Raw genomic sequence first — 24,407 nt, forward strand, 5'->3', positions numbered from 1 at the left:
AAACTCAATAAACGTTAACTACTGTATTATTATAGTCATTATCATTATTACTAATTCTGTGACAGTTTTCATCTTTCTTAAGAAATCAAACCTACTGCGTTAGTATGTTAGCTTGTCTTCTCTTAGTGGAGGGGGAATGGTTAGAGAAGTCTGAATGACTAAAAGGGGCAGCAGTAAAATTGATAAATCTGTGTGAAACTGATGCTTGATGCAGGAGACAAGTGCGTTTCAGAGGTACCTGATGATGCTGAAAAAAAAAAAGAAAGAAATAATACTTAATTTTGCACAATTTAAAAGTATTAAAGTTATGGGTAATGGGATAGATAACAGTGCTTTTAGAAAAAGATATATAATCAGCGATCTGTTGGTATTAACATGGGGAGACAATGAATGGAATTGCTTATTTTAAGAGTAATCACATTCAATTAGTTAAGATCCTTTCAAAATCTGATCTACCCATTATTTTATAGCTTATTTTGTTTTTACACTATAAAATAAGCCTATATTATTGGTTGGTCTATTTCTATAATATTTCTATAATTCTATACAAGACTACAAACTTATAAATGACATTGTTAAGGTAATTCACCAAAAGAACTGATTAATAGCTATAATAGAACAAAAATGAAAGAGACAATTTAGGAAAAGAAAAGGAAAGGCTAATTCATGTTCCTGGATAACATAACTTTTTAAAAAGAATTTTTATTAATTTTCGGTTGTGTTGGGTCTTCATTGCTGCATGGAGGCGCTCTCTAGTTGTGGTGAGCAAGGACTACTCTTCATTGCGGTGCGCGGGCTTCTCATTGCGGTGGCTTCTCTTGTTACAGAGCACAGGCTCTAGGCATGCGGGCTTCAGTAGTTGCAGCACACAGGCTCAGTAGTTGTGGCATGTGGGCCCTAGAGCACGCAGGCTTCAGTAGTGTGGCGCGTGGGCTCAGTAGTTGTGGCACACGGGCTCAGTAGTTGTGGTGCACAGGCTTAGTTGCTCCATGGCATGTGGGATCTTCTCCTGGACCAGGATTGAACCCATGTCCCCTGCATTGGCAGGCAGATCCTTAACCACTGCACCACCAGGGAAGTCCTGGATAACATACTTTTAAAACTAATTCATTTTAATGGCAAAGTCATAAAGTCTAACCTAAAAATGACCAAAGATAATAATAAATAGATGCACATAAATTTACTGAAGGAAAACAAGATATCTCATGGTAAATCAACATCTTTGACTTTAATCAAGATTAATGTCATTAAATAAAACAGTTATAGGTTCCTACTCTATATATCTTTTATCTATCTTTCTATCATTTATCTATCCATCTATCTATCATTTATCTACTGTCAAAGAACAGGATGATTGCACTATGGTCCTAAGTCGTTATGAAAATTCTATTCTTATTTAACACAATACAGATAATGAAATAATAATGAAACAATGAATTGATCAATATGAGCATATTTGAACTACGAAAAAAATAAAAGACCTGAATAGTAAAACATTATGCAGTTCTAATTTCATTCCTATATAATTTTGGTTATCAACATTGTAATAGAACTTAAAAAACAATATACTTTAAAAGACTGTTTTTTAATAAATGAAAAATATTGTCATATTCTTTTACTCATTTGCAAAAGGCTATACTTCTAATATATCTCTCCCCTGATACTTACAGTTGGAGTGGAGTGAGACATCAGTTGATTTCGGGTTTTATTCTGCTCTGTTCCAAGGCTTTTTCAAAATGTCCCCTTAGAGACATTCCTTCTGTATTTCCTAATTCTGGCTTAAGGCCATTCCCTGAAAAAAAATACAGGGAGAGGTGGGGTAACTTTGGCTTCTGAATGCTGTCTAAAGACAAAGAGACTATCACTAGAGTCTTCAGTGGACTTATCCTTTCTTTGCTTGCTGAACTGGATTTGAGTGTTATCTGTGTTCAGAGGAATGATTTTGAGGAGAGTCTCCAAAAGATCTTGTTCCACAGCACAGATTTTCTAAATCTCTTTCTTTTTTTCTTTTTCTGTGCAACTTGGGATGTTTTATATCACCCTCAAGATCTTTTCTGTTTGTTATTCTCATTATTTTTTTTCCTGAGATAGTACTTATTAACCTGTGCACCAACTGATATGGTGGACCCAGGAGTAGTTGATTGATTATATGTTCTTAGAACTATTTTAAATTTCTCCCAGAATATCTTTCTCTTCTGTCTAGGCTTTAAAAAGTCTTAAATATTTACTGTGAGCTCGTACTGAGACCAGGGCATAAAATTAAGTCCCTTAAAACAGGAACTTGCTCTATTCTCAGGGAGATTTAGCTTTAGAAGGTAATTTAGCTTTGAGGATTTTCTTCTGACTAGAGAAAAAGAGTAGTAGGTCAGAAGAGAAAACAGCAAGAGGTAACTAAGGAGCATGGCAGTTAGTTAAGTTCAAATTATGATATGAAGTTTCTAAAAGAGACAGTTTAAAGGATTTTACCTTAGTCCAGGAATCCTTTAAGAAGGTAATTTTTGAATCTGAGTTTCTTTTGGAGACCTCCTCAAACCAAGAAAAATCCACACAATTGAATATTTGGGATTCTGTTCCCTTTTTGCTTTAAGGGCCTTTTCATATGAGCAATTTTATCTATATTGAAAATTCCCCAAATTTTCCTATATTATCATCTTAATCAGCTTGAACTGCCATAACAAACTGCTCCAGACTGGGTGGTTTAAATAACAAAAATTTTTTTTCCTCATAGTTCTGAAGGCTAGAATTCCATAATCAAGGTGCCAGCATATTCAGTTTCTGATGAGAGGTTTCATTTCTGGCTTGTAGCTGATGGCCTTCTCATAGTTTCTATATATTGTGGAGAGAAAAAGGGAGCAAACTCTCTGGTGTTTCTTCCTTTGAGGGCACTAATCCCATCATGAGGCCCCCATCCTCTGGATTGCATCTAAACTTAATTATCTCCGAAAGGCACCATCTTCAAATACCATCACATCAGGGGTTTGGGCTTCAATATATAAATTTGGGGCGGGGGGGGGGACACAATTTGGTCCATAGCAATTATCTATGTTGAAATTATTTCATTTAGAAAGATAGCACTTGAATTAGACATTGTGAAAACTGATTTAAGAGACAAACATGTGAGAGATTAGCAATGGTTGGTCCAGGTGTTTTTGTGCCTTGTGTCTGTACCATGGAACAAAAGAGTTGGCTGTGTCTAATTTCTGATGGGTGAGTGAGTAGAGATGAGATATATCTGGAACTAAACTGTCATGGACAAAGCAAGACAAGGCTGAGGATAGTTCTCATGTTTCTGTGGTAGGTGCTGCAAAGCAAAGTCTATCTTATATAGCTGTTGATTGAACAAGATATTTTATTTGTTAGTTCTTTGTGCTGGCTCTAGTGTCACTCTTGTTGAACTTATGTCTGTTCTCTTTCCTGTGTATTAACTTCTATATACCCACCAAAGAAAAAGGTGAGAACAGTCAGGAAGATCAGCAATATTTTTAGTAACAAGACAAATTTCCACCAAGTATGAATTTTTAAGTCTGATCGGAAAATCAAAAGATCCTAAAAGCCCAGATCAATCTCTGACACAATTTAGTACTACGGCCAGAGAGAGCATTCTCCATGCTTTAATAATGTCTAACTGCCATTTGTTCTTTTCCAACATGACAAAGAGAGGAGAAGATAAGTGAGGGTGAAGTTAGAGTGTAGCCGTTTGAAACACTGACCCTGGGCTACCTCTATAAGAATTTTACAAAGCTGGCATTTTTCTCATAGCTATTTTAGTTTTTTGCCAACTTATCAAAAAAGTCACATCTTTCAAATTCCTTTAACATCTTTATCATCCATTATTTAATAAGGACACTAATCTTGGCTTGTGTTTGCTAATATTTGTGCTTCCCACAGTAAATGACAAAGGTGCCATTACTGTGATGACATATTCTGTGATGGCAGATTGGATTAGTATCATTAATGACATTTTTCTGATACTAATATACCCATGTTTTATTTTATGTTGTTGCAAATATAGCATTGATAATCTGAGAATAAGTAAATTAGTATATATAAAAATGAATTTGAATATTAAAAACTCCTATTTTATATACACATAAATTATTCATGGATCTAACAAATACAAATACAATCTAATACAAATTATTTCTCATGTCAAAGGAGGATTGCAGTATTCAGCAGTCATACTAAAGAACTTGTCAAAGACTGGTGCTTTCTCTGGGCAGAGGTCAGTAGCCTTTCAGAAACAGTGTTCCAGCGAATGTCTAAATGAAAGCTTGTGATTGAAGTAATAATGTAAAGGTCTCGTGGACCAGTAATCTTCAGTTCACACTGGAATATAAGTTAAATTATGCTATGTCTTATTTAAATGTACATAATTTCAGGACACTGCAGTAATATAAAGTATAGATATGACTTCCATCCATCCAGGAAGGTTAATGGGGCTTGAGGAAAGGGAGTGTTGTAACAACGAAAATTCCTCAGAATTAAGACATTTGTTGGAAAAGTTAGATGCTTTCAGGTAATTAACCTTTTAGGGAGATACCTAGAGGAAATTAAGAGAGGTTTGATATTGCTGTTGTGGTTCCCTCTTCCTCCTTTTTAAACTGCATGGTGCTCTTATGGGAATATTGGGCTGTTACAGTTATTTGTTATATTTGATTGAATGCACGGAATGTTGCTGTATTTCTTCACTTATTTGATTATGTGTTTCTAGAGCGTTTTCTTTTACTCATTGGATTAGCAGTATATATTTTTCAAGATTAGCTCCCGTGGAAATTTACCCTTTGTTTATGAATTTAGAACTTTGGTCCCACAGGATGAAATACCAACCACTTGGCTTGATATCTGTGGCTCAGCATAACGCAGCCCCAGTGTATTGATAGTTTTGACCTATGCAGTTATACTTCCCGATTTTCACCAGCTCAACCATAGATTGTAGCCATGCTGATTTCCTCAAAGGCCATCCTTATTCTGGCTTCTATATTTTTACTAAAATTGGACTGTCTACCTCCTTTTCATCTAACCAAATCATACTCAAATTAGTTGATGATGTCACTTTCTCTTCTAAATAGAAATTTAGGTAAAGAATGAACAGACTTCTAAATATTAGGTAATTACTTCATATGAAGCAGAATAGAAGGTGGCTAAGGGAAGATGAGTTTTTTTGGCAATTCAAAATCTGTTTTAATGATAGTAAGGGGTGAGCAGCCCCAAACCATTAGCTGCAATATATTTAACTTCTTTGTGTTATTTAAATCATGTATTCAAACTATATACCTTACACATTTCTTTCTGATTTGTAATTCATATGTAAAATTCTGAAGAGTGGGATTTTTTTAGGAGATAATTGAATAATTTATATAACTTCTTAAGAGTGAGGATGAACATTATGCAGATTATATTACTCCTCATACTTTTGCAAAGTGAAACCCGTTAAATAACCGTCAGTACTGCAGAACTAAAGACTAATCAATTATGTCTCATAACCTGGGAGAGTTTCTTCATATATCTAATTTCTTCAACAAAGATTAATAATTCATTTGATGCTTGTTCTTTTATTCTGGTCAGCCAAAACGGTATTGCCAAAGAGGAGCAGAGAAGGGAGAGGGAGATGGGGCAGAGGGGAAAAGGGAGGAGGAGAGAGGGAGATTTGTCATCTGATAACATTGACTGTTATGTTTGCAGTAAAAAGAGATATATAAGGAATAAATAGGGCTTCCCTGGTGGCGCAGTGGTTGAGAGTCTGCCTGCCAATGCAGGGGACACGGGTTCGAGCCCTGGTCTGGGAGGATCCCACATGCCGCGGAGCAACTAGGCCCGTGAGCCACAATTACTGAGCCTGCGCGTCTGGAGCCTGTGCTCCGCAACTAGAGAGGCCGCGATAGTGAGAGGCCCGCGCACCGCGATGAAGAGTGGTCCCCGCTTGTCACAACTAGAGAAAGCCCTCGCACAGAAACGAAGACCCAACACAACCAAAAATAAAATTAATTAATAAAAAAAAAAAGAAAGAAAGGAATATATAGAAAGATTCAGTTGTTAGAAAAATTTTATTTATTCAATAACTACTCATTAGTGAATGATATTCAATCTAGTTCAAAAATTAGAGGCTGGAAGATGTGAGAGAAAATTTACTGAGATCTTTCTGGGAAAAAAAAAAAAAGAAAAATTACCTAAAATAGTTTCTCTTATTACAACCTGACTAGTCCAACCACTACCTTTCTGATGGTGTTGAAATCAAATAGCAATAATTCCCTGAGGGGCTAGGGATTTTTTTTTTTCTGTTCTGTTCATTATTGTAACTTCAGAGCCTAGAATATGGCTGGCCCAAATATGGACTTAAGTATTTTTTGAATAAATTGTCTTGTTTATTCAAGTGAAGTAATGGGATAAACATATAAAGTACTAGCTATTCAGTAACTATTTTAATTTGTATTAGATTATAAATTCCATGCTGATTAAAAACTAAAACTTGCATTGCCGCCTTGATTCATATTGTATTGTGTGCGATAATCATCAGTATTAGAAACAAGGAAATAAACACCTAACTAACAAAGTTCCCAAGACAGAACAACTTTGATTGGGCTGATAGGAGAAGAAATATGAAGTGAGTGTAAGCGCTGACACACAGGACACTTAGAATTTTTTTGTGTAATGGCAACACCTATAGGAAAATTATATTCAACACAGTTGTATTCACATATAGTTAAGTAGAATATTTCCTTTTCCGTAAGTTTTAAAATATTTCCTTTAAAAGATTATAGTTTATTAGTGGTTCTATTCTTGCTTCCTTGACAAATCCCTGTAGAATATATTTAACAATGTATAATGTTGACATACTTAACTAGAAAGAATGGTAGTAAAATGCATTTTGGTTTAACTATCTGTCCTCTGAGGAAATTAACTGTTGCATATGTGGAATGTTTTTAAATGCTTTTATATTCTACTATATAAAGCACCTTTTCCCCCTCCCTTAAAAATATGTTCTTCTGTGTTCTACAGCCTAGGATATCAGATTACAGAAATTTTAAGTTAAGCATTATTTAAATGATATATGCCTTGTCATTCACATTTTCCCAGAATGGATAACAGCTATGATTTCATCTTATGCCTAGAAAATTCACAAAGAATTATTTAGACTGGTAGAGCAGACACTTATTTGTCTGTACTTGCTATAGTGAAATTGCTCCAAGGATAGCTCCAAGGCTCTTTCGAAGTTTGAGATGAGAGACATAACTGGGAAATTCAGCACATTTACCAGATTTTTTTTTTTTCTCTAAGTGAATTGAATATATATGTAAATATATATATTTTTGTTAATATTTTTTGTTTCCATAGTATTGAGTCATAGACAAGTGCTGAGTGAGAATTTTAACTATCAATTAGTCCCTTGTAATTTTCATTTATAAATTTTAAACACACTAACATGTGGACAAGTTTTTGTGGCACTTATGTCAAGAATTTTTTCTGTATCACTGAGGTAACACTTTTAATGAAAATCTGTCCAGGGGCATGAAAATCAATTTGTCATTAGTTATATAAGTGCTCTTTATGAATGTATTGTTTATTGCTGTGTAACAAATTTTCCTAAATCTTAATGGCTTAAAACACCGAACGTCATTCATATTTCATGATTTTGGGGGGTCAGGAATTCAGACAGCGTGCAGCAGGAAGATTTTTCCTCTGCTGTGTGATGTTCAAGGCCTCAACCAAAATAAATGCCCTTTCACTCACATTCAGTGATCAGTGATGCCTGGCAACTGTGGGCCAGAACATCCATGTGGACTTAGATTCCTTTCAACATGGCAGCTGGGTCCCAGCTGCCAGTGTCGCAAGACAGAGCCAGACAGAAGGCACAGTGCCATCTGTGACCTAGCCTTGAAAGTCACAGGGCATCACTTCCACCACATTCTTTTAGTCAAAGCAGTCACAAAGGTTCAAAGGGAAGGAACTGAAACCCCACCACTCAAGTAGAATGTCAAAAACTAGCAGGATGGGATATATATTAATGTGGCCATCTTTAGAAAAGACATTCTGCCATAATGTGTTTTAACAGTCCTGCAAAGTTGAACATGGAAAGTTTAATGGACAATGTAACTTCTACTTGAATTAATCGGAAGCAGTAAACCACAGATAATGATGTCATTGTAATATTACATGTGGAATCTGTGCCATGGATGACAGACTTCACAGACCTCTAGTGCTACTATTGTCCCTGTATATAGGCTTCTGTGGAAGCCTGGAGAATACATAATCTAGGGTTTTATACTCTAAATGATGGCAGTACCGATGAAGGAATGCTGATAATTTTTTTAATACCTAAGTTATCAGAAAGCAGTAATAGTTGTTTATGACTTTATTCTTTCCAGTACTCTCTATATTATATATGTGTGTAAATGTATAAATGTGTATAAAATGTATATGTATGTAATATGTGTATCATATAAAATATTTATATATGTAATATATATGCATATGTGTTCATACACACAAACTCTGTACAATATATTTTTAAATAAACTAACAATCTAGATCACATTTGGAAGAAGGCAGCCAGAATGACAAAGTAATAACTTCTCAAAATTAGAATTGTTGAAGCATCCGCTGAATGGCCTGAATAGACATGTCAGAGAATTTGAAATGGAAGAGGATAGTAGTAGGAGCAATATAGATTCAGTCATTAGGTGAGATTTCAGACTGAATATCCTTTTATTTATTTATGGTTTATTTAATTATTAGTATTAGTACAAATAATTTCGAGTCCTATTCCTAAAGTGACCATTGTATTAGTTTAGTAGTGCTGCCATAACCGAGCACCACAGACTGGGTGGCTTAACAGAAATTTATTTTCTCACAGTTCTTGAAGCTAGAATTTTGGGTTTGAGGCGTCTATAGGTTTGATTTTTTTTTCTGAAGCCTCTCTCCTTGGCTTTTAGACGACTATCTTCTCTATCTGTCTACCCTTGATCATCCCTCTGTGTGTGCCTGAGTCCTAATCTCCTCTTCTTATAAGGACACAAGTCATATTGGATTAGGACCCACCCTGATGACTTCACTTTAACTGAATTACATCTTTAAAGACCCTTTCTCCATATACAGTTACATTCTGAGGTACTGGGGATTCTCCAATAGGAATTTGGGGGGTGGGACACTGTTTAGCCTATAACATCCATGAGATAATATTTTTCTGTTTATTAAAATAAAATTACACTATACATAAATTTCTTACTCTGCAGTCAGGAGAGAAGAGGGAGTCAGCAGGAGTTTATAAATGCTTGTTCATGATCAACATTCAAGAAAGTCACTGGCTATTTCCACTTGCATTTGATGTGTCAAGGATGCATTTTTGCCTGCCCCAAACATATTAGTGCTTGAGTTATAATAATAAAAATAGGTAATCTTACAAACTGAATTCACAATTTTACATTGTTCTATTTTTGTCTATCACTCATGAGGTTTCCATTTTATTCCAAAAAATATTTGCACAATGTAAAGATTTGTGAAAATAGCTATTCAAAAGCTGAGGCAAGAAATAAATTGAGATTAGATTGGTTAAAAACATGAAATTTCAAGGGACAAAATTTTACAGTAAATCTGATAACTGTCCAAACGTGTTACAAGATGAATGGTTACTATTGTACACCACAACAAAAGTACCAGAATTTACTGGATAATGTGGGATAAGCCTGACTAAATTTAATGTTGCTTTTTACATTTTATAGTTTCGTCCAAAGTTTCCAGGATATAGTTATTTTCATGTCTATTTCTATATATACTTTTTCTCTAATCAGTTTTTACTTCAGGATATTAACAATTTCTGTGCAATTCTTTCAGATCTTTAAAAATATCCCAAGATGATATTATCCTTACACAATATGGTTGTACAAGATATTTTTTTAAACTTAATTATTATTTAAGTTACCTCTAAATTAATTTGAAAGTCTTTTCCTCTGGCTTTTGCCAGTTCTTTTCTCTCATCCGTCCATGCTTTCACTATGTGTTCCTTTTTGTAGTACACTGAGAATTGTGTTTCATTTTAATAAAGGAGCAGGTAAATATAAACTGTGATTATGCGTTTGAAAGCGAAGTTTAACACCTCTGAATACTCTGCAGCCTTAACTGTTTCCCTCCTTTCCATGGCACTGCTGCTTTCAGTGACTGCAAGTCCTCACCGTTTCTCACTTCGTTTCTTTCAGTAGCATTGTCAGTGGTCTCACCCCATCTTGTTCCTGTACTTAGATATTGCCCAGGCTATTCAAAGCTGATCATGTTGAAATGATTGGTAGCACATCTCCATTAACTTCAGAATCAGATAGTAATAATATTTTAGAGATGCTTAGAAGGTCCTTAAGGTATTGACAATAATCTACGTCGCTGTTCGGCAACTTCTTGCTCTCGTCTAGACCCCTGCCACATTGAATTATTTGAATTTTTCAAGGTATATAACATTTTCTCATATCTCATTGCTTTTTAGCACTTTCCTCTGTGCTTGGCTAGCACCTTTCCTTTTCCCTAATGCCTCACTTCATTTTTCTTTCTCTCTCATTCACTGGACAAATATTTATTGAGGGCTTCTTTGTATTATATATCCATAACATATAAGTTATATATAAGTAAGAACTAAGTAACAAGGAGTGAACAAGATAGCAGCAATGCTACTATTACAATCCTGCTGATTACTTTACCTGGCTGGCTTCTATGTTAGCACTTCCTATTTGGTATTATTTTCCGCCTACACTACGTTACGCTTTGGCAAATACTTTGTCTTTTACCTTTATCAGTCCAGTACCTATTACAATGCATAGACATGGTATAGCTCAGTGAATGCCACTAATGTAATGAATATGTGGACCTGCTTTTGCGGAATGTGTGTTTATTCATAGTCATGATACAATGACTTGCATTTTATCTGCTTATTTTCAATTTCTTTTTCAATTCTGGACTATTATTATTTCATCAGAAGAGGCTTTTATAAGCACTGTGTTAAGGACGTTAATTCAAAGAAAATACTTAGAGGTTCACCCAAAATCGAATGTAATACCAAAATGCCTTTGTTGACTGGTGTATTTCTCAACCAGAGAAAGAGAACCGGTAGACTGGCTTATGTGATTGTGGCGGCTGGTTGGGCAGAAGCAAAACCTGGAGAGCACACCATCAGGAAGGGCAGGCTGGAATTCTTGACATGGGCAGAATTTTAAACTTCATCAAGAAGCCTCAGTTGTTCTTAAGGCTTTTCAACTGCCATTTGAGTAAGGCACACCCAGATTATTTACCATAGTCTCCCTTACTTAAAGTCAACTGTAATGGACTGTAATCATATCTGCAAAACATCTTCACAGCACATCTACATTAGTGTTTGATTGAATAACTGGAGACTGGTGTATCAAAAAATCAGAAGTCGTTAGTTATAAGTAATAATATGTGGTAACATTTTAAAACTTCTTTACCATTTCTCTAGCATTATCCTCAGCACTTCACAGGCATTAATTCATTTCATCCTCAGAACAACCTAAGAAGATATTATTATTCATATTTTACTGTTAAGAAAAAACTACAGAGAGATAAATTTGATTTGAGAATCTATTCCGTTAGAAGATATATATTCCACAAAAGCATGTATTTTTGTCATTTAAATTCATTAATGTATCTCAAGGCCCTGTAACGTGCTGGGCAAGAAAAATCAACAGCAACTGATTACAAATAATTTTGAAAAAATAAATTTTTCTAAATTATATGTCTTTATCATAGATAAATGTATCTAATGATGGGTTTCATCTTGACACTTGACACTCATTCTCCAGTGGAGCAATAGTAAAACAATTGTTGTCGGTCATTTTGAAGGGCAGAGTTTGGAGCTAGAGCATTTGTATGATGAGTCAAAATTATGTTCTGAGGCAAATTGCCTAATGATTATACAGTTTTCTTAGGATAAAGAATTCAGATGTAAGAATATTATTGAATAGAAACATGATTGAAAACGGTCACCTATTAAATTTACTCTATTTCAGAACACTTGATGAATTTTATTTAAATGAGAATCAACATGAAGTATGGTCAGTATCATGGGAACTAGAGGCAAATTGAATTCTGGTTTTGCACCTCCCTAGCTGTGTGATCTTGAACAGTGTACAAATGGGGATAATAATAGTACTTACTGTATAGAATTTTTCTGAGGGGTAAAGACAATATTCTAAGCATAAATGCACAGTTAATACACAGAACTAAGCCTACCACATAATGTTCTTTTTTTAAAATGTTTAAATTTTTTAAAATTTATTTTATTTATTTATTTTTGGCTGTGTTGGGTCTTTGTTGCTGTGCCCGGGCTTTCTCTAGTTGCGGCGAGCAGGGTCTACTCTTCGTTGCGGTGCACGGGCTTCTCATTGCGGTGGCTTCTTTTGTTGCGGAGCACGGGCTCTAGGCATGCGGGCTTCCGTAGTTGTGGCACGTAGGCTCAGTAGTTGTGGCTCATGGGCTCTAGAGCGCAGGCTCAGTAGTTGTGATGCATGGGCTTAGCTGCTCCGCGGCCTGTGGGATCTTCCCGGACCAGGGCTCGAACCCGTGTCCCCTGCGCTGGCAGACGGATTCTTAACCACTGCGCCACCAGGGAAGTCCCACGTAATGTTCTTTAAGCATTCGTTAAACAAATGTTAGCCTTTCGGTGAGTTAAGCTTTACTGTTGGGTTGTTATGTGGTAAATACATGGATCCTGGATATTTGGAAAAAACAGAAAAGTGAACACTTCCAAGTCATAAAGCAAATTCTTTTCTTTTAAGCTTACAGTTTGCTCATTGATAGTAAACTATTCTGATGAGTTAGAGTCGGGACTTCAAATGTATAATACTTATAAATGATACTTATAAGTTAACTGTGCTCTAGGAACCTTCAGTAATTTGAATGTATTAATTTTGCATGAAGGAGAAACATGCCTCTCCTAATAAATCTTTGGCATTTTTGTGAACATTTATTAAAATATATTGCTTTTTGATGCTTTAAAATTGATTTTATAAATTAAAAGACCAAATAAAGATAGAAGTTCAGTAATTAAGTGAAATAGTTTTGATATACAAAACTGGAGAGAAAGAGCAACTTAAAATTTCAATGTTTAGGTTTTGCATCTCAGTTTATTATGAGTGTGCAAGAAACATTTTGTAATAATGGAGAGTCATTTCATGTAATAGCATATTCTTTGTGGTATAATAAAAGGTTACAGGGCAAAGTCAGACTACTCAGTGTTAAACCTAGAAATGATTTCTACTCTGTCCCACGTTTTACAGATTTTGGACTTAGGGGTCCAGTAGGTTTGATCATTTTTAGTGTTCATATACTCTACCTAGAAATAAGTGAGAGCAGGGCTTAGAACAAAAACTTAGGATAAGTAATTCTTGGACTCTCAAGCATTTTCCTTCATTTTAAAACCCTGCTTGTATAATCTCATAGTCAATTGTCAGTTTATCATGTTGGAATCACTCTTTTCGTAGTAACTGATGGTTGCTGACAACTGACTTCCTCTGGATGTAGTCCTAGCAGTTCGATATGCAACCTTCTCAGAATACCCCGATTAGTGACCCCAATCTTGGCAAAAAGGCTCTATCTGTCCAGCAAGAAATGGGAACTTCAATTTTTCAGTCAGCTGTCCTCTGACATTCCTAGTATTAGAAGCCTGTGATGGAATTGTCTGCACTTCATAAAGTACGTTTACAACAACAATTCTTTTCACAGAAGAGCAAATTTAGCATATAAATTTGTAGGTTAATGCCTCAAATTGTTATTTGCATCTTTAGTTGGAAGCAATAGTGGAAAATGTATTGATTTTTTTCAACTCATGGATGCTGGAAACCTACTTGAATATGCAGTGCCTTGACACTGGCTCATGCTTTTTAAGTTACATTATGAAATAATTATCTGCTGTTCCTTTTTAAAATTTAGAAGTTAATAAAGTTTTCATACATTTTTAAAGCTAACTTTATAAGTACGATTAAATAATGTGAGTAATTAAAAGTTGGGAGTTCCTGTTTGTTTCATTTTCTGCTTTCTCCTAAAGCCAATTTTTCCCATCATAAGAGTTAAATCTGAATGGTGAACCATTTATACTTGATGTAATTTGGAAAGTACAGAAATCATCCTTGCCTCAAGCCAGGGTTCCTACAATTTTGACAGTCCCTAAGCATGCCGCCATGATTCAATCCCTTAGATTAAAAAATCAAAAGCCCCTGGTTGTATGGTAATAGATGGATTTGAGGGGAATCTATGAAATAAGTATTGTCGTTTTAATAGTTTTAGAATGATCAACTAGTCTAGTCATTTACAATGTCTTCTGAAAAAGTGATCTTTTGTGGGGGGAGAAGGAGGAAGAAGGAGAAAATATTCAGAAAATGAGATTAAATTTAATCTGGCTAAATTAGAAAAATAGTTTTCCTGAAGGATTTTCAAGAAGTTATACTGTTTTGAGGCCAAAATCAGTATTTCACACATCTGTTCATCTACTCTGTTCTCATGACTATATTTTAACGCATGTTTTATTGTTCTTGTTTATAAAAGTAAGAAAAGATCACTATAGGAAATTTGGAAAACACTAAAGACTATAAAGAAGAAAATGAAATCAACTGCTGTTGAATAACCCAAACTTTAACTCCTGTAGTAATTTTTATATGTTTACCTTTAAAATGGTATAGTATATAAGCAATTTTTCTCAATTATGAGAAAAATTAGCCTTATTTCATAAAGTTCAACATAATTAGCAAACCATATTAACTTATCTTACTCCAATACTTTTTGTAAAAATTTGTCTACTTAATCCTACAAATGTGAAAAATCATGAGCAATACTATTCCATAAAAATTGTGTATTGTTTTCTTCTTGTACCTCTAACATGTTTAAAAATGTACTCATTGCCGTATTAGCGAAGTGGTAAGGTAGAGACTTACGTTGGCTAACAATTATGATTCGCATTTTACTTTCATTGATCTTATAGTGTAATTTCCTTTCAGAGTCTAGCAATAATTCAGTATTTGTATCAGAAATATTTAAATTTCTCTCTGCTTAAATAGAAATTTGTAAGGCGTTTTGTCAGGGAGATTAAATAAATATCATTTTGATTTTTTTTTTTTCACACACACACACTGTATTTTATTTTTACAAGAGATAAATAGACTGACACCAAGCATTGTACATGGATGACCACAACAAAAGCAACAATGATTGCAATTACCAAACACGAAACACACTCATACTATGTCATAATATTGACATTTAGTCCAGTAATCCTCCACTGTAACAGCTCCTTTACTTTGCAGTGAAAATTGATTTGTATATTCTTTGCCTCTGAGTCCTTGTGGGATTTTTTTTTTTTTAATTCAGACAGAAAGTCACAAAAATTATACTCATCCTCATCAGTTCACTCAGTCCCATGTAATTAAATTTTTTTTTTTCATCTTGATCTTTTGTTAGCACTTTTATGAGTTCATCAGTTTTTCATTAGAGTTCTGAAAATGCTTATTCATTCAGTTCAGCAGTACAGTCAGTTACCAGAAACCTGTACTTGTCAGAGTCTTTTCCATGAATTTCTTAAAGATGAAACCCTTTTATAGGAACATATTTGCAAAAGCATCAGAGTACACACAGAACTGTCTGTAAATGACAAAAGACTTAAAAATTTTGATATATAGACTGTCTCCTTTCTTGCTGACGTCCATGTCCTTTTGTAAAATGCTCTAGGAAAACAAAAGTTTATGATTTTTTCCCAAAAAGCAAATGTTTAAAATCCACTAACTTTGGAGGTCTTTTTCAAACTTGAAATTTCCTTTTAATCTGTATCATAAAGGTTTCTTTTAATGGCAAATATAGTGTTTTCCCCTTTAGTTAGTAATATTCCTATGATTCTTCAAAAGTAATCTATGCATTCATGGCATGGTAAAATATGATAATAATATTCAACAACTCCTATGATAACCAAATTACAGAGTAGTTCACATCATGGCCACTGTGTTATAAGGTTATGGTTTACTTTTTAAATGTCGACCATGGTTTGGAAGAACAACTTTTGATATATCAGAATATAGTGATCACATGAATACCCATTACTCTTTTGACCCTCAGAAATCCTTTCTCTTCTCAGTGACATATTGCTAAGATTTCTTTTATTTCTTTTTTTTCTTGCTGCCTCAGAAAGGACAGCCTAGGCATATTCTTTGTTTTGAAAAATCTGTACTTCCCTTTTATTATACTATTCACTTCTTTTGAAGTTATAAATTCTCTATTACTTATTTGCCTAGGTTACATTTATTACACTAATTCTTGTTTTTTGTGATAAATGCAATTTAAAGATATTAAAACTTGAGTGTGATTTAATTTCAGCTTAATATAAAAACTCAGTCATTTACATGGAGCTCCCAACCGTCCATCTTTAGACAGGTCCATTAATTGTCACTTTCATCATGTAAAAATTAAAGGGGCTTATTTTCTTATTGACCTAGTCATTGATTTTTTTAACTGCAGTATCTTTGAATTCAATGTCAATTGTTTCAACCTCTGTATCATAAAAATTAAGTATTAATACTCATATTACCTTAAGTAAACAAATGATCCCTATTTTTGAAAAAAAAAATTATTGTTTACTTAGAGCATTTTCCCTGCTCATTCTCTCTTTTCCTTTTAAAAAAAACAACTTAGCTCTATTTTCCCTCATAGAGATCTAGGTAAATGTTTTCATCTGGTCAGAAGTTTTTTGCCCTAATATTTGAGAAATATCTCTAGAAGAAATTAAAACTTCATTAAAACTTGGGGGAAGGGAGGACATTTCTTTCTTGTCCACAGGAGAATCCTACCATTAAGCATATTTCTTGGAACATACCAGTTACTTCACTCGATATTTATTGAGTAAGTGAATGCTATCCTTGAGAAATGAATCAGTAATTCTTATTCTTAGTCTGTTTCATCATTAGCAGTGTTTAAGGCAACAGTGGAATTTAAAAATATAATAGAGTTTTCTTCTCCCAGCTATGATTTGTTTGTTTTAGACTCAAAGCTCATGCCAAGAAGAAGTAGAGAAAATTAAATTAAAAAAAAATCTTTTGATGGCATTGGAGAAATGATGAGGAAACCACTGCTCCACCTCTTTGACACATACTGCACAGTAATCTTTGCTTCTTGAGTGCCACAAGATGGTTTTAAATTCAGTTCTGCTTTTAGTGGTCATCTGTTTTATCTGAGACTCTCATGCTGAGCAGATTAATAATTCAGCAGATACTTTTAGGGGAAAATTGAAGAACATTGGGATCATTTCTTACACCTCTTTCTCTTTGAGATCATGGGCCCACACTTCTCAGTGACTTGCATGGTCCTATTGTATGTTTTGTACTGTCTTTCACTAATGTGTGCTGTCATCTTTAGTATTTGCCTCTTTCTACATTGTTGTCCCAGTCATGGTTCTTGAAATGAGTACTTAGATCAGTGATTATTTGTCGTTCATTTGTAATCAATTCAAATATCACTTCCAGTACTGTCAGTTTTTATTTCTTTGCCGCACTTTCATTTCTTTTGGCAAATTCCTTCATTAGATTATCCATTTTTGTAAAATGTCACGTGGGTTTAACACTGGGAGAGAAGGAAGCAATGCAACTATACACTTGGATGTCTTGCTAAAACTGAGTAACAGATGCATAGTGACCAATGCTTGACAGACTTTGAAAGAAGCAATGTGTGTGTCACTGGTCATGATGAACATCTCTTATTTGTGTAGTGATTTGTGGAGATTAACTGTGTGTAATTAGTGCACTTCTTATTCTTCAATGAAAAGCTTTTTTTAAATGAAGGATTATAAAGTGTGGGCAACACCTTTTCCACTGTGTGGCTTAAAAAAAAGTAAACAAAAGGTGCCTAAGGTCATACAGCTAGTGAGTGGAAAGACAGAATAGAAAATGATAATTAAAGATAATTTAATGGCAATTAATGTTTTAGTTGAATTATCTTTCATTTGACTGAAAATAAAAAAGAGAAAAAGAGAGAACAGTCAAGAAATAATTGTGACATTTACAATTATTATTTCTAATAAAACAGTTTGCCGGGAGGATTCATACCACTCTGTGGTCTCATGTGCTGCTGTAGTTCTCACTCCTATGGACCCAACAATAGAGATGAAGAAAAGAGAAGAACTAAAATTTCCTGAGCCTTCGAAACAGTAAGTTGTTCATTTGATTTTTCAGAGTTTTGTAAAACCTACTGGTTAGATAACTGATCAGAATTTGATCACTAAAAAATTGTGCTTTATAATGAATGTATTAATATTAGTATATTGAGAGAACGGAAATAAATTTTGCACATTTTAAAAAATCAACTTATCCTAATAATGCCTCAATGAATAACTTCTGTCTTCTGACTTTGTGTGTTTGAGCTATATGCCTTTCAAGTTTCATTTTGTTACCTCATCTCAGTGATGTGAGTAAGTAGACTGAAGCACTTCATTTCCTTAACACTGTGATTATGGATGTACTGTTCTTGGATTCCTTATTATATAGTTGTAGTTTTTAATGTTCTAAAATATGATCACTTTTAAATATAAATTTCTTAGCCTTAAGTTGGTTTGTACTTTATAAGGAATGAAAGTTATTTTTAACTTTATACTATTTAATGTTTCCATGTTTTTTTCCATTTAAACAGATCAAGCTTCATTTAAATTTAAATTTGATCTTATATTGAATAAATAATAGATTTTTTTCTTATAATGGCCAAATAATTAAATTCATAATAGCAAATGTAAGGTACATGGACTTAAAATATCAAATAAACTAGGATTATTTCTAGTTATGTATTAAGTAAATTAAAAGGGAAAACCTACTGATGATTTTCCAGTCAAAGTAGTGCCATGCTTGCTTTAAGGTCTTGGGTAGGAGACTAGGAGATGTATGGTGTTGCCAAGCATTGCTGGCTGCAGTAGGAGTTACCTTGTGGTACCTACTATTTTCCCCCATTAGATTAACTGTATCATACTTGTTTGTTTCTTGATGTCTTTCTACTGGATAAGCTGCTAAGACTGAGTTTCCTGGAACATAATAATGTCTGATACTCTTTGTGAAAATCAATTAGAAAATCCCTTAATGTTACATTCAGTAATGTCAAAGTCAAATAGAGCAATGTGTATATTTGATGGCATGAAGATAGTATTAATATTCTCATCATAGAGGAAAGGAATACTAACCAATTCAGAAAGTAATGATTGTAATTCAGTTTTAATACAAGCTAAAAGTGAAAACAATTCAACTACTCTTAATATAGTCTAATTTTTCAGTTCCAAAAGCCTTTTTTATCTACTAGGAAGAAAATTACTTCTCATATGTGCCAATTGAATTATATTGGAAAACTCAAATGCATTTTTTGCAGTGTATGTATGTTTATATTTGTAAATTGGATCTTAAATTCTCTTAATTATCTTTCAGTGACTCTATTCAAAACTGGCGAATAGTATTATTTGTTTACATAAAATGTCTTTTTTCCAGTCTTAGATACTTCATAAATATTCATTCTTCTTTATTCTGAGGTATAGATTGAAGTAGACAGCATTTATTAACTGGCTGTTCTTTTTCTTCCTGTTACCGTACATTCACTCTGATACTCCTCTGTATTCTCTGAATCTACTTTCTCATTTAAACACTCTCCCTCAACAGGATCATTCATTCATTTCTATAGGTTTTGTTATTGTTTTTGTTTTTGAGTCAGAGAGATCTTGGTTAAAATCTTAACTTTTCTACATATTAGGTAGAAATTGGAGACATTTTACTTAAACTCTTTGTCTTTTTTTTTCTACATCTGTCAGAAAAAATGGGGTGATATCACCATCTTTACAGGGTCATTGTTAGTGTTATGTGAAGTGATATTGTTAAAGGACCTGAAATCTAAAAATCCATAAAAGTGTTAGTTATGTTGCCCCTTCCATAGCTTCAGCTACCAACGTTACTGGTGATTTACAGATATATATTCTTCTCCTGAAGGCTCTTCTTAATGCAAGTCTAATATATAAAGTTCTCGACCAGGCTTGTCTAACTAGGTGTCCTACCAGAATCTTTTACTAAGTATGTTTAAACCAAATTAATGACCCTTCTAGCCCCCTCGAGCTTTTCACTCCTTCTGATTTCCATATTTATGTAAAGCAACCATTATTTTTCTTTTCTTAAAATCTTGATATGTTTTTTCCTCACATCTCACATTCAGTTAGTTATTGATTACTTGATTAACGTCTCTGTTACATTTTTCTTACCATTTGAGCTGACCAGGAAGGCATACAATTCTTATATTTTAAAACTTTTTCTAACATGTATATTCAATGAGATCTTAATAAAGCCATTCAAATAGTGGTCATCTATCAAATGGAGATTACATATGCCCTCCATACCTCACACTGCTGTTTTGAGAATTAAATGATAGGTATGGCTATATCGCAAGAACACAATTCAGGCGTAGTGATTAATTCAAAACTCTTGTTTGCCACTGAGAGAAGCCCCGATGTAAATTGATTTCAGAAAAATCAAGGGTGATGGTTGTTATTGGCTCATGTAACTGAAAGTGTAGAGGTAGAAATTTCCTCAAGTATGGTTGAGTCTGGTACTCAGACAATGTCAAGGAGGGTCATTTTCTCCATCTGCTTCTCTTTGCTCTGCTTTCTGATCTGTAGTTTCCATTTTCAGAGAGGTTCCTCTAGTGACATTACTACCTTCAGCAGGTACTGAGATGGGTTTTTATCTTTTCAACAAATCCAGTTGAAAGAAATGGTTTCTCATTCCCTTTAATCAAAACAAAAAGAGCCCCATATTTGAGTGTCATTGGCTTTGACCAGCTTAGCTTGTTTGACATGACTATGCTGAAGCAATCACTGTATTGAGGAATATTTGATGATTGATTGGCTAGAAACAGGTTACTTGACAAACTGTGGAGCAGAGGGTAGAGATGAGAGGGAAAAGGTGAGTCCACACTCACAATATGGGTGATGTTGGGAAAAGAAGGCAGGTATGACGCTACGAAGTCAAAACAATGGATACTCAATATAGGTAGTAATATTAGCACCATTAGTTTTAAAAGTCAGAATTCTTTATTATGTTGAAACTATGGACTTTGAAATACTACATTAAAATATAATCATGTGTATCTTCATTTCTTGTTTTAAATGATTTCTCACCTATTTAATTTTATTTCATATTATTTGATCCAGCTGTGCTATTGAGAGGCAGTATAACTTGATGGTTAGGAATTCAGGCCTTGGGCTAGTTTTTGATGCTTTCTTAACCATAGTTTGTTTCTTTTTAATGTGGGAGTTACTTTATCTTACAGTGCAATGCCTAAAACAAAATATGAAGGCAAGAATATAAAATTTTTGTAATTGTTTACAACATATATATTAGGTAAATAAACATGCCACATTTTTATAGATGGAGTTACTAAAGCCCTATGTAGTATTCGTTTTGTGTATTTTGGATTTCTCATTAGGAAAATTAATAACCCACCAGTATAATACTAAGATACTAGAATGCTATATGTTGAGACATTGTCTTTGGATACTTAATATTCCCTTTAAATTCAGGATGGAATTATTTCTTTAAGTAAATTTTTATCTCAGATTTTACACACTTCACATGATGAATTTGTAAACAATTGAGTCTTTGAAACATAGGACTCACAGAGTCCATGTAGTTTAGAACTCATCAAATCTCTTGCTAGGAGGAACTGCAATAATCTTAGTATATGGGCTTTAGAATACATAAGATTGTACATACAAAAGAATATGTAAGATAATGTATTTTGATGCTGTTGTAATTAGGTGAAGAGGTAAAACATGCACTTAAAAAGGTAAATCACAGTATAAAAGCAACAGATGCTTTTTCTCCAATGTAAGAGGTAGATTTTCGCCAGGCATATGATTGTTTAAAGTTAAGTCAGGTTTATTGATATATCAGTATAAATTTATGAAAGTAAACCCAGAATATTGGTCTTAAATATACCATACCATTTTATTGATGTATCATTTTAGAGTGTAAGAAACATTTTATGACTGAAATACTTATATTATTTTACCAACTTTTAGTCATATTCTGGTGATTAATAAATATTCTATATTTGACAATTTATTTTTAAATATTCTCATGTATTTATCAATTTTAGATATATTTATTGTAATAAGAAAAAAATAGCAGTTATGAATTCCTATTAGGGATGAAGTATAAATTTTTCAGTGTAGCAAGTGATAGGGAGGAAATGCCTAAATCTTTTAGAAGGAAAGCTACATTCTGAGCATTATAGTGGGAGAGAGTCAGAGCTTGTCTCTCATTTTCATATCTAAAGTTTCCCTTAATTCAGAAAACGAAGGTGTGGATTTTACTTTACTTTTCAGTCTAGTCTAACAGGTAGCTCAGAATACCATGGAAAGGATAAATTTGCTGGAAAAAAAGAAAAAATCCCTGTGATCCAATAAAATTATACAATTTCCAAATATTTGACCATAAGCATAGAATGTTGTGATCAAAGCTTTGAGTATGAAGCTTTATAAATTTAAAAAATCCTAATATTGAAAATGTATGTCCATATATCCAGTCACACTTAGCATGTTACTCAAACCTAAACATTTCTCAAATCACAGATGTGAGCAAATGAGCGCCTCATGAAATGTACATACAATTCAAAATCTGAAGAGAATGAAAGAATACAGCTTCCACGATTGGTTATAGATTTTATTTTGTGCTTTTTTTAGAAATATGTTTTTGAAATGCATACACTCTGTTTGTACATACCATGGCTCAATATCTGAAATGAAGGGATTTTATGGACAATTGTAAATTTGGAAATATAGAGGTGAAAGGGAAAGAGAAATTATCCTGTTACTTCTTTGTCTATTTCTGTGTTTTTATTTTATTTTATAGAGAGAGATCTAAACTTCCTAATAATGTGATCTATTGTTTCATTTTATGGAAATGAAGCATTACCTAAACATTTTGTCGTTCAGTCCAAGTTTCAAGGTCTCCATGTAATGATTCATGTGGTTGACCTGAGGAAGGCTCATGGAGCTGCTTCCGAAAGGTCACGGATGCTATCATTTAGTATAGAATGTCTTATTTTTTAAGAATGGCTAAAACTACCTATTTTATTCTTAGAGAATGCTTAAGAATATAAGTTTAAAGTTCTATCAGCTCTTTTTATTTAGTTTTATAATAAATGAATAATGTATGTATATTAAAATAGGAAAAGTTTAAGTACTCTCTAATGTCAGCTATAAAGTTATTACACAAACTCTAGTTTCCAGCTCTCCTTTACAAATTTCAGGGGAACATATTCATTTATCCTTTTAAATAGACATGTATTCATTAATTTAATCCATAAAAAATAGATAGTTCTTGAGTATTTGCTTTGTTCTTGGCACTGTGCTCAGGGCTGGGCATTTTGAGTTGAAAGGCAGGCGCTGTCTCTCATGAAACTTAGAGTGTAGTCAAGTCAAGACACACATTGATTGATTAATTGCAACAATGCAAGACTGTGGAAGTGACAATGGCTATAATATAGAGGTATATGTATATCATGTTATAAGGGCTTATGGTAAGGGGCTTTAACATGGCCAAGAGAGTCAGGGAAAACTTCCCTGAGGAAGTGACACTTGAGCTAAGATATGGAGGATGTTAGTTAACTAAGTGAAAATGCAAAGGAGGAACTTAGCAGCAGAGAGAAGGGCTTGTTGAAATATCCTGTGATGGCTGGGAGCACGGAGAAATGAAAGCTGGTGGGAGTAAAAGGGAGCCAAAAACATGTTTCTAAGCAGGGCCCAGGTAACACAATCAGATTTCTCTTTAGAAAACTTCGTCCTGGTTTCTTATAAAGAGCAAATTGGGTGTGGTAGGGGCATTGGTATGATGGAGCTGGCTTGGGAGAACCAAATTGTTACCATTTCTTTTCAACTCCAGGTTCAGTGATCTCATGTTGGATGCTTTCACTCAGCCATGGTGAGCGTATTTACACCACAGTAATTGGCAAATTCTATAAATCAGGGCTTTTCCCCCTCCCAGAGTACTCGTTGTTAACTATTTACCAGCACACCTCTAAATGGGGGACAGGTTGAGTGTCTACAGTGAGATCATTTAGGTGATTGCTGACAGCAGCTTGGACTAGGGTGCTGCCATTGGAGATGATGAAATGTGAAAAGTGAACTCAGTCAATATATTTTTCAGAACCTAGGCAAATTATAGTTATTAAACTAAAACTTATAATACCAAGCCCTTACCAAGGATAAAGAAGAAACTACTCACTGTATGGTAAGATAATATATTATTGTGATAATCCTAGCATGTTATTTTGAATTAGTAATAGTTTAGTCAAGGGGGAGTTCTGATATTCTTTTAATTTATATTGGGTATTATCAGTGGAATTATATAAGTGGGAAACAT

At 33.9% G+C, this 24,407-nt stretch overlaps 1 protein-coding gene across 10 annotated transcripts in view; it reads left to right on the forward strand.

The window, feature by feature from the left end:
• Nucleotides 1-24,407, forward strand: part of CCSER1 (coiled-coil serine rich protein 1) — a 1,319,150-nt gene that overhangs the window by 298,698 nt on the left and 996,045 nt on the right. For all 10 annotated transcript variants that reach the window (XM_082461691.1, XM_082461685.1, XM_082461686.1 and 7 more), the window contains exon 5: nucleotides 18,052-18,172. In XM_082461691.1, coding sequence (XP_082317817.1) covers nucleotides 18,052-18,172 — 121 coding nt within the window. The remainder of the gene's footprint in view (nucleotides 1-18,051; nucleotides 18,173-24,407) is intronic.

Source organism: Balaenoptera physalus (genome assembly GCF_965194825.1).
Source record: "Balaenoptera physalus genome assembly, chromosome: 5".
NCBI lineage: Eukaryota > Metazoa > Chordata > Mammalia > Artiodactyla > Balaenopteridae > Balaenoptera > Balaenoptera physalus.